This window comes from Myotis nattereri (assembly GCF_964212035.1).
Source record: "Myotis nattereri genome assembly, chromosome: 15".
Classification (NCBI taxonomy): Eukaryota; Metazoa; Chordata; class Mammalia; order Chiroptera; family Vespertilionidae; genus Myotis; species Myotis nattereri.
Genome location: NC_138090.1, coordinates 55,668,828 through 55,682,272, shown reverse-complemented (window position 1 = coordinate 55,682,272; position 13,445 = coordinate 55,668,828). Strand labels below are relative to the sequence as shown.

Here is a 13,445-nt window from a genome sequence, read left to right as displayed (position 1 = left end):
TGCTTCGTCCGCCTGCCCCGCCTCTTCCTCAGCACCCCCCCCCCCGCTGCCCCCGCAGACCCCTCCAGCGCCCAGCTCCCCAGGGCCGGGGCGCACTTTTTCTCTGGGTCTCTGCCCCCCCCCCACCCCCGTCCTTCTCCCTGTCCTCCCCATCCTGCTTCATCTCTAATCACTGCCTCCAGGCTCCTCCCAGCCAACTCACCTGCCCCCCCCCCCCCCACTCCCAGCCCTGACTCCCACCTCCAGCAGGCAGGGGCAGGAGGGGGAGGGGCCAGAGGTTGGGGCAAAGTGCAGTGCAGGGTTGCAGGAGGAGGAGGGGGGTTTCCAGGAGCGCGAGGACCAGTGGAGCCTGCTGGGGGACACCCCTATCCTCCAGCTGGCTCCCCTAATCTCTGTCCATCCATCTGTGTCTCTTAGGGCTGGGGGGGGGGGGCCCAGCAGACCTCTGGCCCTGAGCCGCTGGGCATGCACGGTGCAGGGAGTGGGGAGATGGGGCTGGGGGCCCCCCCTCCTCTCCACCTGTGGAGGAGAAAAGTGTGTGTGTGAGTGAGCAGGGGTGGGGGCAGGGGTGCAGCTGTGTGTGTGCGGGGGTGTCACATGCCTGCTTCCAAAACCTCCTCCACTGGGTGAGGGTGTGTGTGCACCACAAGCTTGCATGACTTGGGGCTGTGATGTGTGTGGTTGCATGTCCATCCGTGTGTAGCTGGCTTGGGCCGGTCCTTGCCCGTGTTCCTGAGCTGTGCATGGCCCCAGTGTGTCATGGTTGTGTCTGAGTTGTGTCCGGGTCTTGCGTGCTGGGGGCTGTGTCCACGTGGGGCTGGGTGTGTGGGGAGGCGGCTGCACGGGTGTCCTTGCAGGTTGTGTCTGGGACGCTGTGTGTGTGAGTTCGTTGTGTGAACTAAGGGACAGACTGGGTCCCCTGTATCCTGGGTCTGATGGGCCACTCTGTCTGCCCCTGGGTGCGTGTCCCCTTCTCACCAGTAGGTGCTGCCCTGCGTCGCATTGGGAGGCATGAGGCTGTGTGTGTGCATGTGTGTGTGCATGTGTGTGTGTGTTGTGTGTGGAGGGGGGTGTCTGGGTTTGAGGGGCTGTGTTGCTGCTCCCCGCTCCCCCCCCCCCAGAGTTGTCAGTGGCCTGGAGCTGTGTCCCCTGAGTGTGTGCACCGATGTGCAGTGGGGGATGCTGTCAGCAGAGGGGGAATGTGTGTCCATGGAGCCAGGGGGCGGGGCACAGCAGGGGGCCTGAGCAGGCCCTGCTGGCCCTTCTGGAGCCTTCTTACAGGTGGGGCATTTGCCCCGCCCCATGCGGCTCCCCAGCAGCCCCCGCGGCTGTGGTGGGGCAGGTAGATGGCACCCTTGCCTGAGCCTGAAAAGGATGCTCCTTCCCCGGATGCTCGCAGCCCAATCGGCACACCTGAGGGAGGGGAGCCCCTCTGGGCTCCAGCCAGCCCCTTGCACACACCCTCACCCTCACCCGCACCCTCACCCGACCACAGGCGGCAGCCCGCAGCCAGTGGAGGACCCACGCTGCTGTGTGCACGTGGCGCTGCTGGCGGGCTCCTCTGCGTGGGATTAAGTCCTCCGCGTCCTGTGGGTGGTGAACCCTGAGGCCGGAGCTCCAGGCCGTGCCCACTGCCTGGGCGCCGGGGCTCAGGCAAAGGAGGGACCTGTTGGGACGCTGGTGTCTCGTTTGAAGTGTGTGTGTGTGTGTGTGTGTGTGAGAGAGAGAGAGGTGCATACACACGCACACGCACGCGCACTGACATGCCTTGATTACTAGGTCCAGATAAGAGAAAGAACCAAGCTGCGGGGCGACTGGGGACCACGGGGTCTAAGCCAGTGGTTCTCCGCGGGGACAGCTGTGCCCGCGACATCTGGCGGTGCCTGGAGGCATCTTGTCCGTCCGGGCGCCTAGCGGGGGCTGAACAGCAGGCCCCGTAGGCCAGCGGCACCCACCCAAGAACCCACCCCCTCTCCCCACCTGCTGGTCTACAAACTCGGCTTCTCAACTGCAATCTCTCTCTCTCCCCCGCCTCCCCCACCCACACCTCTCTCTCCTGCCTCCCTCATCCCCGCCCCCCAACTCCCCCCTCCTCTCTCTCACCCCATCTGCCCTCTTACTCGCCATCACTCACTCCCGTCATATCCGTCCTGTTTCTTCCCACCGTCTGATGCCTCCTTCCCAATCTTTTCTCCCATCCATCACTCCCGTGGATCCTTTCCACCCACCCTTATCATTTATCATTCTGTTCGCCTCTCCCCCTCCCCCCCTTCACTGCCTGGTGCGCCCCACCTCCACTGCCCGGTGCGCCCCACCTTCACTGCCCGGTGCGCCCCACCTTCACTGCCCGGTGCGCCCTACCTCCACTGCCTGGTGCGCCCCACCTCCACTGCCCGGTGCGCCCCACCTCCACTGCCCGGTGGGTCCCCCAACCTTGGGCCCATGCCTCTCCCCTCCACTCATCCTTTCTGTCAACCTCCCCTCGCCCTCCTTCCTCATCCTTTCTGGCCACCCGTCTCCATACTTGCCCACCTTGGACCTCTCTCTCCCGCCCTCCGCTCCAGCCTCGGTTCCCCGCTCAGCCTGGCGGCCCCGTCCAGCCTCCTGCGCACCCCATGCCGGCCCTCCTGCTCCTCGGGACCCTCCTGCTCCTGGCCTCCGCCGCCGGCCAGGCCAGGGCGCGCCCGTCCAACGCCACGAGCGCCGAGCCCCCGGGCCCGCTGCCGGCCCTGCTGGCGCACCTGCGGCGCCTGACCGGGGCCTTGACGGGCGGCGGGGGCGCGGCGGGCGCGGGCGCCAATGGCACGAGGACGAGCCCCGCGGGCGGCGCGGGCGCGGCGGCGCGGGCGCCCCCTCCGGCCGAGCTCTGCCACGGCTACTACGACGTCATGGGCCAGTACGACGCCACCTTCAACTGCAGCACCGGCTCCTACCGCTTCTGCTGCGGCACCTGCCACTACCGCTTCTGCTGCGAGCACCGCCACATGCGCCTGGCGCAAGCCTCCTGCTCCAACTACGACACGCCGCGCTGGGCCACCACGCCGCCGCCCATGGGCGGGGGCGCCGGGGGCGCCGGGGGTGCGGGCGGGGGCCCCGGGCCCGGCCAGGCCGGGTGGCTGGAAGGGGGCCGGGCAGGGGGCAACGGGATGCGTGGGGGCGAGGGCCCCGGGGGCAGCACGGCCTACGTTGTGTGCGGGGTCATCAGCTTCGCCCTGGCCGTGGGCGTCGGAGCCAAAGTGGCCTTCAGCAAGGCGTCCCGCGCGCCCAGGGCGCACCGGGATATCAACGTGCCCAGGTGTGTGCGAGATCCGGCAGAAGGGTAGGAGCCTGGGGCGGGGCCTGGGCAACGGCAGGTGGGGCCGGGGGGCGGGGCTGCGGGTGGGGGCGTGGTCAGAGGCCCAGGAGTGAGGGAGGCTCACGCCTCATTCATTCAACAAATGTTCCTTGAGCGCTTTCTGCGGGCCAGGACCTGGGGATACACGAGTGAACGATACCCGATGGGTAAGCCTGGCTCCCCACCCCAGGCCTGCTGCCAGTGGGCTGTGTGGCGCCGGGCAATTTGCTTAACCCGTCTGTGCCTCAGTTTCCTCGTCTGCACAGTGGGGCTAATCAATGCTCCCCACCCATTCGGACTGTAATGAAGATGAACTGGGTTGATTCACGTCGAGGCCTGGCACACGGAAAGCCCTCAGTAAACGTTGGCTACCGTTGTCATAAAATTTAGTGCCCGAGACAGTGAGCAAGCAAACACATATGCAATAGCTTTCTAGAGCAGCGGTTCTCAACCTGTGGGTCACGACCCCTTTGGGGGTCGAACGAGCCTTTCACAGGGGTCGCCTAAGACCATCGGAAAACACATATATAATTACATATTGTTTTTGTGATTAATCACGATGCTCTCATTATGTTCAGTTTGTAACAATGAAAATACATCCTGCATATCAGATATTTACATTAGGATTCATAACAGTAGCAAAACTACAGTTATGACATAGCAACGAAAATAATTTTATGGTTGGGGGTCACCACAACATGAGGAACTGTATTAAAGGGTCGCGGCATGAGGAAGGTTGAGAACCACTGGAATCTAGAGACTGGTAACTAAATAAAGCAGAATGAGGGGTTGGGTTTGGGGGGGGGGCGGGGGTGTTTTATAAGACCTGGCCGGGAAAGGCCGCTCTGAGCAGACTTGGAGGAAAGGAGCATCCCAGACAGAGGGAACAGCACGTGCAAAGGCCCTGGGGTGGTGGTTGCAGGACAGCATAGGAGCCGGCAGAGCCGAGAGGAGGTAGAGAGAAGCAGGCGGAGGCCAGGTCAATTCCGGGGCGATGGGGGAGCCACGGAGGGCCCTGAGCTCAGGCTGTGCGGGGAGACGAGGCTGCACAGGACAAGGGCGGAAGCAGATTGTAGCAAGGGTCCGGGGGAGAGAGAGAGAGAGAGAGAGAGAGAGAGAGAGAGAGAGAGAGAGAGAGCTGGGAACAGCGGAGGTGGTGAGTAGTAGTCCCATGTGGGAGCTACTTTGGAGGTCGAATCTGCAAACTTGCTGAGGAACGTGAGGGAAAGAGAACCCCAGGGTGGTCCTAAGATTTGGGGTCTGCAGAGCTGGGTGAATGGGGCGCCCTTTATCCCCTGGGGAAGCTGCAGAAGAAACAGGATTGAGCTCCCAGGCCGTGGCGGGGGCCATGGGGCGGAGCCGTGGGCGGGTCCCCATGGATGGGGCGGGGCCTCAGGCAGGAAGTGTGGTCCCAGGAACCTCTGGGCGGGCAGAGCTCAGAGTGCCCTTAGCGAGGGGCGTGGCCAAAGGCGAGAAGCCCAACCTCGCCGACTTGACAGATACCCCCAAAGGTGAGGACAGGGAGGGGAAAGAAGCCGGGTCCCCCCTCCCGCGCCCCCGACTTCAGGCCCCTGACCGCCCCTCTGCACCCCCCTAGGGCTCTGGTGGACATCCTGAGGCATCAGGCGGGACCCGGGACCCGCCCGGACCGGGCACGGAGCAGCTCCTTGACCCCGGGGGTCGGGGGTCCCGACAGTATGGCCCCAAGGACACCCAAGAACCTCTACAACACCATGAAGCCCTCCAATCTAGGTGAGTGGGACCTGGGAGCTGTGGCGGGGCCTCTGACCACGCCCCCATCCCTGTGTCCCCGCCCCATCCGGCTGGCCCCGCCCCCAGCCACAGCCTCCAAGATGAGACGGGCAGTGAGAACCGCCGCCCTGCCTCCTGTGGACACCCTGGGTGGGAGCATGGACACCACGGTGACTTAGACACTCTCAGCCCCTGAGCTGGACAAACTCAGCATCAGACCACCCGACAGCTGACAACACACCAGGAGGCGCCTAACTGTTGAATTAGAATTCGGCGGGGGGGGGGGGGGGGGGGGGTGAAGGGAGCAGACCACTGGGGTTGGCATCCTGGCTCTGCTGCTGTGTGACCTGGGAAGCCCGTGCCTCACCCACAAGGTGGGGAGCACACAGCGCTCCCTGTAGGTCTGTCGTGAGGGTCTCAGAGCTGTGCCTGGCTCAGAACACGCGCTGTGTCACTGTAAGCTGCTGCTGTTCTTACGCTAGAGGCCCGGTGCACGAATTCGTGCATGGGCGGGGTCCCTTGGCCTGGCCGGGAGGGGCCTCCGGAGGTTGGCTGTGGGAGCGCACTGACCACCAGGGGGCAGCTCCTGCATTGAGCGTCTGCCCCCTAGATGGTCAGTGTGTGTCATAACTACCGGTCAACCAGCCAATCTGCTGAGTGGTCATAAGGGTCGCTGAGGGCCATGGGTAGCCACAGAGGAGTTTAGAGCAAAGTCAGAAGTGGGGGGAGCTCTGTTCTGTGGAGGGGAGAGGCTGGGAGGACAGTCCAGGCCTGAGCTGGGTCTGAGGAGCAGTAATAAGAGACATTGAGCTGGATCTTGGGGGATGAGTAGGAGTTCTGCAGGCAAAGGAGGGGAGGCAGGGTTTCAAGGCAGAGAGAACAGCAGGTGCAAAGGCCCTGTGGTGGGCCTGAGAGGACTCAGGCAGGCGCCAGAGAGAAGGGTGGCCTGAGAGGAGGGGGCGAGTGGTGCGGAGATGTGGGAAGAGTGTCGGGCAGCGGACGGGCAGGTGGGGTGTAGGGGTCCTGTGGTGGGGCTGACCTTGGACATGGCTGGCCAGGGGCCAGAAGGCTGGTGTGATGATCCAGGAGGCAGGCAGGGCCAGAGCTGGGCACAGCAGTGCCCGCTGGGAGTGGGCAATCGCGGTGATGCCACCTCCCTCCTTGGTCCCCACAGATAACCTGCACCACAACTACCTGCACCTCAACGTCAACAGCCCCAAGCACCACGCCACCACGCTGGGTACGCGCCAGGGTTGGGCAGGGGACACAGGGCCCCTCTCCTCCGCTCCTGAGAGCACCCCAGGGGGGGCCTGGGGCAGAGCAGGTGGGAGGCCCCGTGAGCCTGTCCTCACGTCCAGCCAGGTAACCGAGCGAACCTCCGCTTCCCACTTGGACACCGGAAGTGGCGTCTCTGTCCCACCCGAGTTGGTGGGAGATGCAGGAGTCCACCCCCCCACCCTGGCCTGGGGCAGGGCACCCAGCAGGTGCTGAGCCAGGGCCCGTTGCCCCTCCTCCTGTGATGTTCCTCCTTCCCCAGCAAAGAGCCTGTCTCATGGCGTGGGCAGAGACAGCCTGGACAGCGGGAGCTCTGAGGGGCTTGGATCCCAGATATATAACTCCCTAAGGGGCTGGGGGGTGGGGGCTGGGCTCCTGGGTCTGAGGGAGGAGGGGCTGGGGGCTGGGCTCCTGGGTCTGAGGGAGGAGGGGCTGGGGGCTGAGGGAGGAGGGGCTGGGGGCCTGGGCTCCTGGGTCTGAGGGAGGAGGGGCTGGGGGCCTGGGCTCCTGGGTCTGAGGGAGGAGGGGCTGGGGGCCTGGACTCCTGGGTCTGAGGGAGGAGGGGCTGGGGGCTGGGCTCCTGGGTCTGAGGGAGGAGGGGCTGGGGGCCTGGGCTCCTGGGTCTGAGGGAGGAGGGGCTGAGGGAGGAGGGGCTGGGGGCTGAGGGAGGAGGGGCTGAGGGAGGAGGGGCTGGGGGCTGAGGGAGGAGGGGCTGAGGGAGGAGGGGCTGGGGGCTGAGGGAGGAGGGGCTGGGGGGCTGGACTCCTGGGTCTGAGGGAGGAGGCTGGGGGCTGAGGGAGGAGGGGCTGAGGGAGGAGGGGCTGAGGGAGGAGGGGCTGGGGGCTGAGGGAGGAAGGGCTGAGGGAGGAGGGGCTGAGGGAGGAGGGGCTGAGGGAGGAGGGGCTGAGGGAGGAGGGGCTGGGGGCTGAGGGAGGAGGGGCTGAGGGAGGAGGGGCTGAGGGAGGAGGGGCTGAGGGAGGAGGGGCTGGGGGCTGAGGGAGGAAGGGCTGAGGGAGGAGGGGCTGAGGGAGGAGGGGCTGGGGGCTGAGGGAGGAGGGGCTGGGGTCTGAGGGAGGAGGGGCTGGGGGCTGGGGGAGGAGGGGCTGAGGGAGGAGGGGCTGGGGGCTGAGGGAGGAGGGGCTGAGGGAGGAGGGGCTGAGGGAGGAGGGGCTGAGGGAGGAGGGGCTGGGGTCTGAGGGAGGAGGGGCTGAGGGCTGGGGGAGGAGGGGCTGAGGGAGGAGGGGCTGAGGGAGGAGGGGCTGGGGGCTGAGGGAGGAAGGGCTGAGGGAGGAGGGGCTGAGGGAGGAGGGGCTGGGGTCTGAGGGAGGAGGGGCTGGGGGCTGGGGGAGGAGGGGCTGAGGGAGGAGGGGCTGAGGGAGGAGGGGCTGGGGTCTGAGGGAGGAGGGGCTGGGGGCTGGGGGAGGAGGGGCTGAGGGAGGAGGGGCTGAGGGAGGAGGGGCTGAGGGAGGAGGCTGGGGGCTGAGGGAGGAGGGGCTGGGGGCTGAGGGAGGAGGGGCTGGGGGCTGAGGGAGGAAGGGCTGAGGGAGGAAGGGCTGAGGGAGGAGGGGCTGAGGGAGGAGGCTGGGGGCTGAGGGAGGAGGGGCTGGGGGCTGGGGGAGGAGGGGCTGAGGGAGGAGGGGCTGAGGGAGGAGGGGCTGGGGGCTGAGGGAGGAAGGGCTGAGGGAGGAGGGGCTGAGGGAGGAGGGGCTGAGGGAGGAAGGGCTGAGGGAGGAGGGGCTGAGGGAGGAGGGGCTGGGGGCTGAGGGAGGAAGGGCTGAGGGAGGAGGGGCTGAGGGAGGAGGGGCTGGGGGCTGAGGGAGGAGGGGCTGAGGGAGGAGGGGCTGAGGGAGGAGGGGCTGGGGGCTGAGGGAGGAGGGGCTGGGGGGCTGGACTCCTGGGTCTGAGGGAGGAGGCTGGGGGCTGAGGGAGGAGGGGCTGAGGGAGGAGGGGCTGAGGGAGGAGGGGCTGGTGGCTGAGGGAGGAAGGGCTGAGGGAGGAGGGGCTGAGGGAGGAGGGGCTGAGGGAGGAGGGGCTGAGGGAGGAGGGGCTGAGGGAGGAGGGGCTGGGGGCTGAGGGAGGAAGGGCTGAGGGAGGAGGGGCTGAGGGAGGAGGGGCTGGGGGCTGAGGGAGGAGGGGCTGGGGTCTGAGGGAGGAGGGGCTGGGGGCTGGGGGAGGAGGGGCTGAGGGAGGAGGGGCTGAGGGAGGAGGGGCTGGGGGCTGAGGGAGGAGGGGCTGAGGGAGGAGGGGCTGAGGGAGGAGGGGCTGAGGGAGGAGGGGCTGGGGTCTGAGGGAGGAGGGGCTGGGGGCTGGGGGAGGAGGGGCTGAGGGAGGAGGGGCTGAGGGAGGAGGGGCTGGGGGCTGAGGGAGGAAGGGCTGAGGGAGGAGGGGCTGAGGGAGGAGGGGCTGGGGTCTGAGGGAGGAGGGGCTGGGGGCTGGGGGAGGAGGGGCTGAGGGAGGAGGGGCTGAGGGAGGAGGGGCTGGGGTCTGAGGGAGGAGGGGCTGGGGGCTGGGGGAGGAGGGGCTGAGGGAGGAGGGGCTGAGGGAGGAGGCTGGGGGCTGAGGGAGGAGGGGCTGGGGGCTGAGGGAGGAGGGGCTGGGGGCTGAGGGAGGAAGGGCTGAGGGAGGAAGGGCTGAGGGAGGAGGGGCTGAGGGAGGAGGCTGGGGGCTGAGGGAGGAGGGGCTGGGGGCTGGGGGAGGAGGGGCTGAGGGAGGAGGGGCTGAGGGAGGAGGGGCTGGGGGCTGAGGGAGGAAGGGCTGAGGGAGGAGGGGCTGAGGGAGGAGGGGCTGGGGTCTGAGGGAGGAGGGGCTGAGGGAGGAGGGGCTGAGGGAGGAGGGGCTGAGGGAGGAGGGGCTGAGGGAGGAGGCTGGGGGCTGAGGGAGGAGGGGCTGAGGGAGGAGGCTGGGGGCTGAGGGAGGAGGGGCTGAGGGAGAAGGGGCTGGGGGAGGAGGGGCTGAGGGAGGAGGGGCTGGGGGCTGGGGGAGGAGGGGCTGAGGGAGGAGGGGCTGGGGGAGGAGGGGCTGAGGGAGGAGGGGCTGGGGGAGGAGGGGCTGGGGGAGGAGGGGCTGAGGGAGGAGGGGCTGAGGGAGGAGGGGCTGAGGGAGGAGGGGCTGGGCTCCTGGGTCTGAGGGAGGTGGGGCTGGGGTCTGAGGGAGGAGGCTGGGGGCTGAGGGAGGAGGCTGGGGGCTGAGGGAGGAGGCTGGGGTCTGAGGGAGGAGGCTGGGGTCTGAGGGAGGAGGCTGGGGGCTGAGGGAGGAGGGGCTGAGGGAGGAGGGGCTGGGGGAGGAGGGGCTGGGGGCTGAGGGAGGAGGCTGGGGGCTGAGGGAGGAGGGGCTGAGGGAGGAGGGGCTGGGGGAGGAGGCTGGGGGCTGAGGGAGGAGGGGCTGAGGGAGGAGGGGCTGGGGGAGGAGGCTGGGGGCTGAGGGAGGAGGGGCTGGACTGACCCGGGCTGTGCTCTCTGCCCCAGACTGGAGGGCCGCCCCACCTCCCAGCCCCAACTTGCATTACTCCACGCTGTCCTGCTCTCGGTCTTTCCACAACCTCTCGCATCTGCCCCCGTCCTACGAGGCTGCTGTGAAATCCGAACTCAACCGCTACTCCTCCCTCAAGAGGCTGGGTGAGTCCCGGAACGGCGGGGTCAGGGCCAGGGCCCAGGTTCAGGACCGCGGACAGTGGCCCAACAGCTTTCTAAGGGCTTATTTAGAGCTTCCCCCTACAAGTCTGTTCCGGAAGCACATTTGTATCAGAATTACCTGGGGTGGTTTTTAAAATGCAAATTCCTGGTGTACCTCCCCTGGGTCTACTGTATTTATCAGGACTTGCATTTTCAATGAACAGAAATAAGACTCATGCATATTCTCTCTCTCTCTCTCTCTCTCTCTCTCTCTCTCTCTCACACACACACACACACACACACACACACACACACGTAACTAAGTGAGCTTGAGAATGGGCTGGGAGCTTCAGGTGTGGCTGGATCCAGGTGCTCAGGAGCTATCTCCAGGATTCTACATCTCTCAGCTCTGCTAAACAGGGGGCTGGCTTCTTTTTCAGACAGATATCCCCCCATGGCTGCAAACAGGGACCTGAGAATTTCCAGGTTGCCATTCAACCAGCAGAAAAGAGTCCCCTCCAGCCCAAGCCGGTGTGGCTCAGTGGATAGAGCAAAGGGTCCTGGGTTCGATTCCAGTCAAGGCCACGTACCTCGGTTGCAGGCTCCTCTCTGGCCTGGGCCCTGGTCAGGGCTTGTGCAGGAGGCAACCAATCGATGTGTTTTCTCACATGGATGTTTCTGTCTTTCCCTCTCTCTTCCACTCTCTCTTAAAAAATCAATGGAAAAATATCCTCCGGTGAGGATTAAAAAAAAAAGTCTCCAATGATTCCAGCAACAATCCCAGGCGTGGGTCCCATCAGCCCAAATAATGTCACACACTCATCCCTGATCTATTCATTGCGACTCTACTGGATATTTCTGGCCCAACCCTTCAAACATTTTAAACTGAGAGCCAAGTAAGAAATGCTTTTAACATTATGGCCCATGAGATGCATGTATATTTGCACATTTTTAAATACAGGAAACTGTTGGAACTTGTTATTAAGAACATTTTTGGAAGAATTTATCTCAGTCTGTTGAGATCTTGCTTCTAGATGTATCCTCTGGCTCAAATAACTTTTTATTAAAATTCTCTTTATTTATTAATAAATTTTTATAGATCTCAGAGTGGAAGGGAGAGGGAAAGAGAGGCAGAAACATCAATGATGAGAGAGAGGCACCAATTGGCTGCCTCCTGCACGCCTCACGCTGGTGATTGAGCCCAAAACCCAGGCATGTGCCCTTGACCAAAATCGAACCCAGGACCCTTCAGTCCACAGGTCGTGACACTCTATCCACTGAGCCACACCCGCTAGGGCTTAACATTCTCTTTATACAAGAACATTTCAAACATACCCAAGAGGAGAGAAGATTGTCAAGTGAACCTCCACATTCCCGTCATCCAGCTTGAACAATGAGCAACACTTGGTTATCCTGTCCTCCCTCCATCCCATCTTTCCGTGGATCATTTTAAAGCAAGTCTCAGGGTTTGTGTCACTTCATCCGCTAACATTTCAGTATCACACACACAACGGAAAAAAACATGTGAGCCAGCACTCACCCTCACTCGCTTTTGATGGGGGGTGCCTTCTGGTGAATAGCATTTTCTCTGCTTTTCAGTCCTCGCCCTCGGAATGAGGGTTTTTTCCCCCGTTGATTTTCAGAGAGAGTGGACGGGAGGGGGGAGAGAGAAACATTGGTGTGAGAGAGACACATCGATTGGTTGTCTCCCGCACGCACCTCAACTGGGGGCTGGCCAAAGCTCTAACCACTGAGCTCCCTGTCCAGGGCGCTATTTCATTTATCAAAACGTTGGTCGCTACCCATAAAATTGACTTCACAGAAAAAAAAAAATTGACTTCTCAGAAAGCACCGCTACACGATGGGAGGGAGGGGAAGTGCTCCCTCCAAAGCAGGAGTTGCGTTCTGCTCCAGAAAGAGCTACTGGGAGGCAAAATAAAAGTCCCCATATCAGCCCGCCCCGCATGGGAGGAGGGGCGGGGAATCTGTGCTTTGGCCACATCGCTAGCGGGTTGTTCTGATTCAGTTGCGCCCCTGCCCTGGCTAATGACCCGAGTGATGCCGAGGGTCCCCGCGGGGGTGGGGGTGGGGTGCGGGCGCAGCGCGGGTAGGATGGAGGGAAGCCAGGCAGGGGAGGGAGGGGAGGCGCCGGGCGGGCTGGGCTGACCTGGGCCCCTGCCCTTCTCCCGCTCCCAGCCGAGAAGGACCTGGACGAGGCGTACCTGAAGCGCTGGCACCTGGGGGAGGTGCCCCGCGGGACGCTGCCCCTGCACACGCTGCGGCGCCCGGGCACCGGCGGCGGCTACCGCCTGGACGGCTGGGGCGGCGCCGAGGAGCTGGGCCTGGCGCCCGCGCCCCACCCGCGGCGGGTCATGTCCCAGGAGCACCTGCTGGGCGACGGCGGCCGCTCGCGCTACGAGTTCACGCTGCCGCGCGCGCGCCTGGTGTCGCAGGAGCACCTGCTGCTGTCGTCGCCCGAGGCCCTGCGCCAGAGCCGCGAGCACCTGCTGTCGCCGCCGCGCAGCCCCGGGCTGCCCCCCGAGCCCGCCGCCCGCGCCGGCCTGGCCGCCTCGCACTCCAACCTGCTGCTGGGGCCCGGGGGGCCCCCCACGCCGCTGCACGGGCTGCCGCCGCCCGGCCTGCACGCGCACCACCACCACCTGCACGCGGCGCAGCCCGCCTGGCTGGCGGACGCGGGCGGCGGGGGCGCGCTGGCCGGCCGGCCGCCCTTCCAGCGCCAGGGCACCCTGGAGCAGCTGCAGTTCATCCCCGGCCACCACCTGCCGCAGCACCTGCGCACGGCCAGCAAGAACGAGGTGACAGTCTGAGGCCGGGCGGGCGGGGTGAGGTCTGGCGGGGGCCCTCCCCTCCCCCCCTCGGCCTGGATCCCCGACACACCCCAGGGGCCCGGACCAGATCCGCCTGCGGCCCAGGCGGCTGCCTCTGATGACACTGCTTTGAATGAACTCGTCCCGGAGACCAGGCCTAGAATGTCACAGAGAGATCCCTCCGCCTACGTCACTGTTTGAGGCAAGACCTCCTTCCCATGACGTCATCACGGAGGAAGAGGCTTGCCGGTGAGGTCGTCACTGGCCACAATGTCAACACCGGGGCCAAACCTTCCCAGGAGGCCGTCACAGGGGAAGAGGCCCGGCCCGAGGTCATCGCTAGAGGCCATATTCCTGATGTCATCACAGACTTCCTTCTCCTGATGTCCTGGCAGAGACAATGCCTTGTCCTATGGCGTCATCCCTGGAGACAACGATTCCTTCCTGTGATATCAATTCAGAGACAAGTCTCGCCCTTATGACATCATCTCTGGCACCCAAAGGCCTCTTTTGACATCACCATCATCCGCAGGAAAATCCTTCCCTCCAGAGAAGAGGCCTCTGTCCACGATGTCATCCCTGCAGACAAAGCCATCTTGCTGGGACGCGCTGCGGGGAAAGCCTCGCCAAGTGTGTCCTCCCTCG

The 13,445-nt window shown here is 64.9% G+C and overlaps 1 protein-coding gene across 2 annotated transcripts; it reads left to right on the top strand.

Annotated features, from left to right (window-relative positions):
* Positions 1-2,600: 2,600 nt before the first annotated feature.
* Positions 2,601-12,800, top strand: SHISA7 (shisa family member 7; the record flags this gene model as incomplete). Of its 2 annotated transcripts, XM_081108465.1 has the most annotated exons (5): positions 2,601-3,295; positions 4,932-5,086; positions 6,261-6,326; positions 9,826-9,975; positions 12,169-12,800. In XM_081108465.1, the coding sequence occupies 5 exons, from the start codon at positions 2,616-2,618 to the stop codon at positions 12,798-12,800; spliced, it is 1,683 nt and encodes a 560-aa protein (XP_080964591.1). The 2 variants fall into 2 exon arrangements, with proteins under 2 accessions (XP_080964591.1, XP_080964592.1); XM_081108466.1 differs by lacking the exon at positions 6,261-6,326 and having other exon boundaries at positions 2,616-3,295.
* Positions 12,801-13,445: the final 645 nt, after the last annotated feature.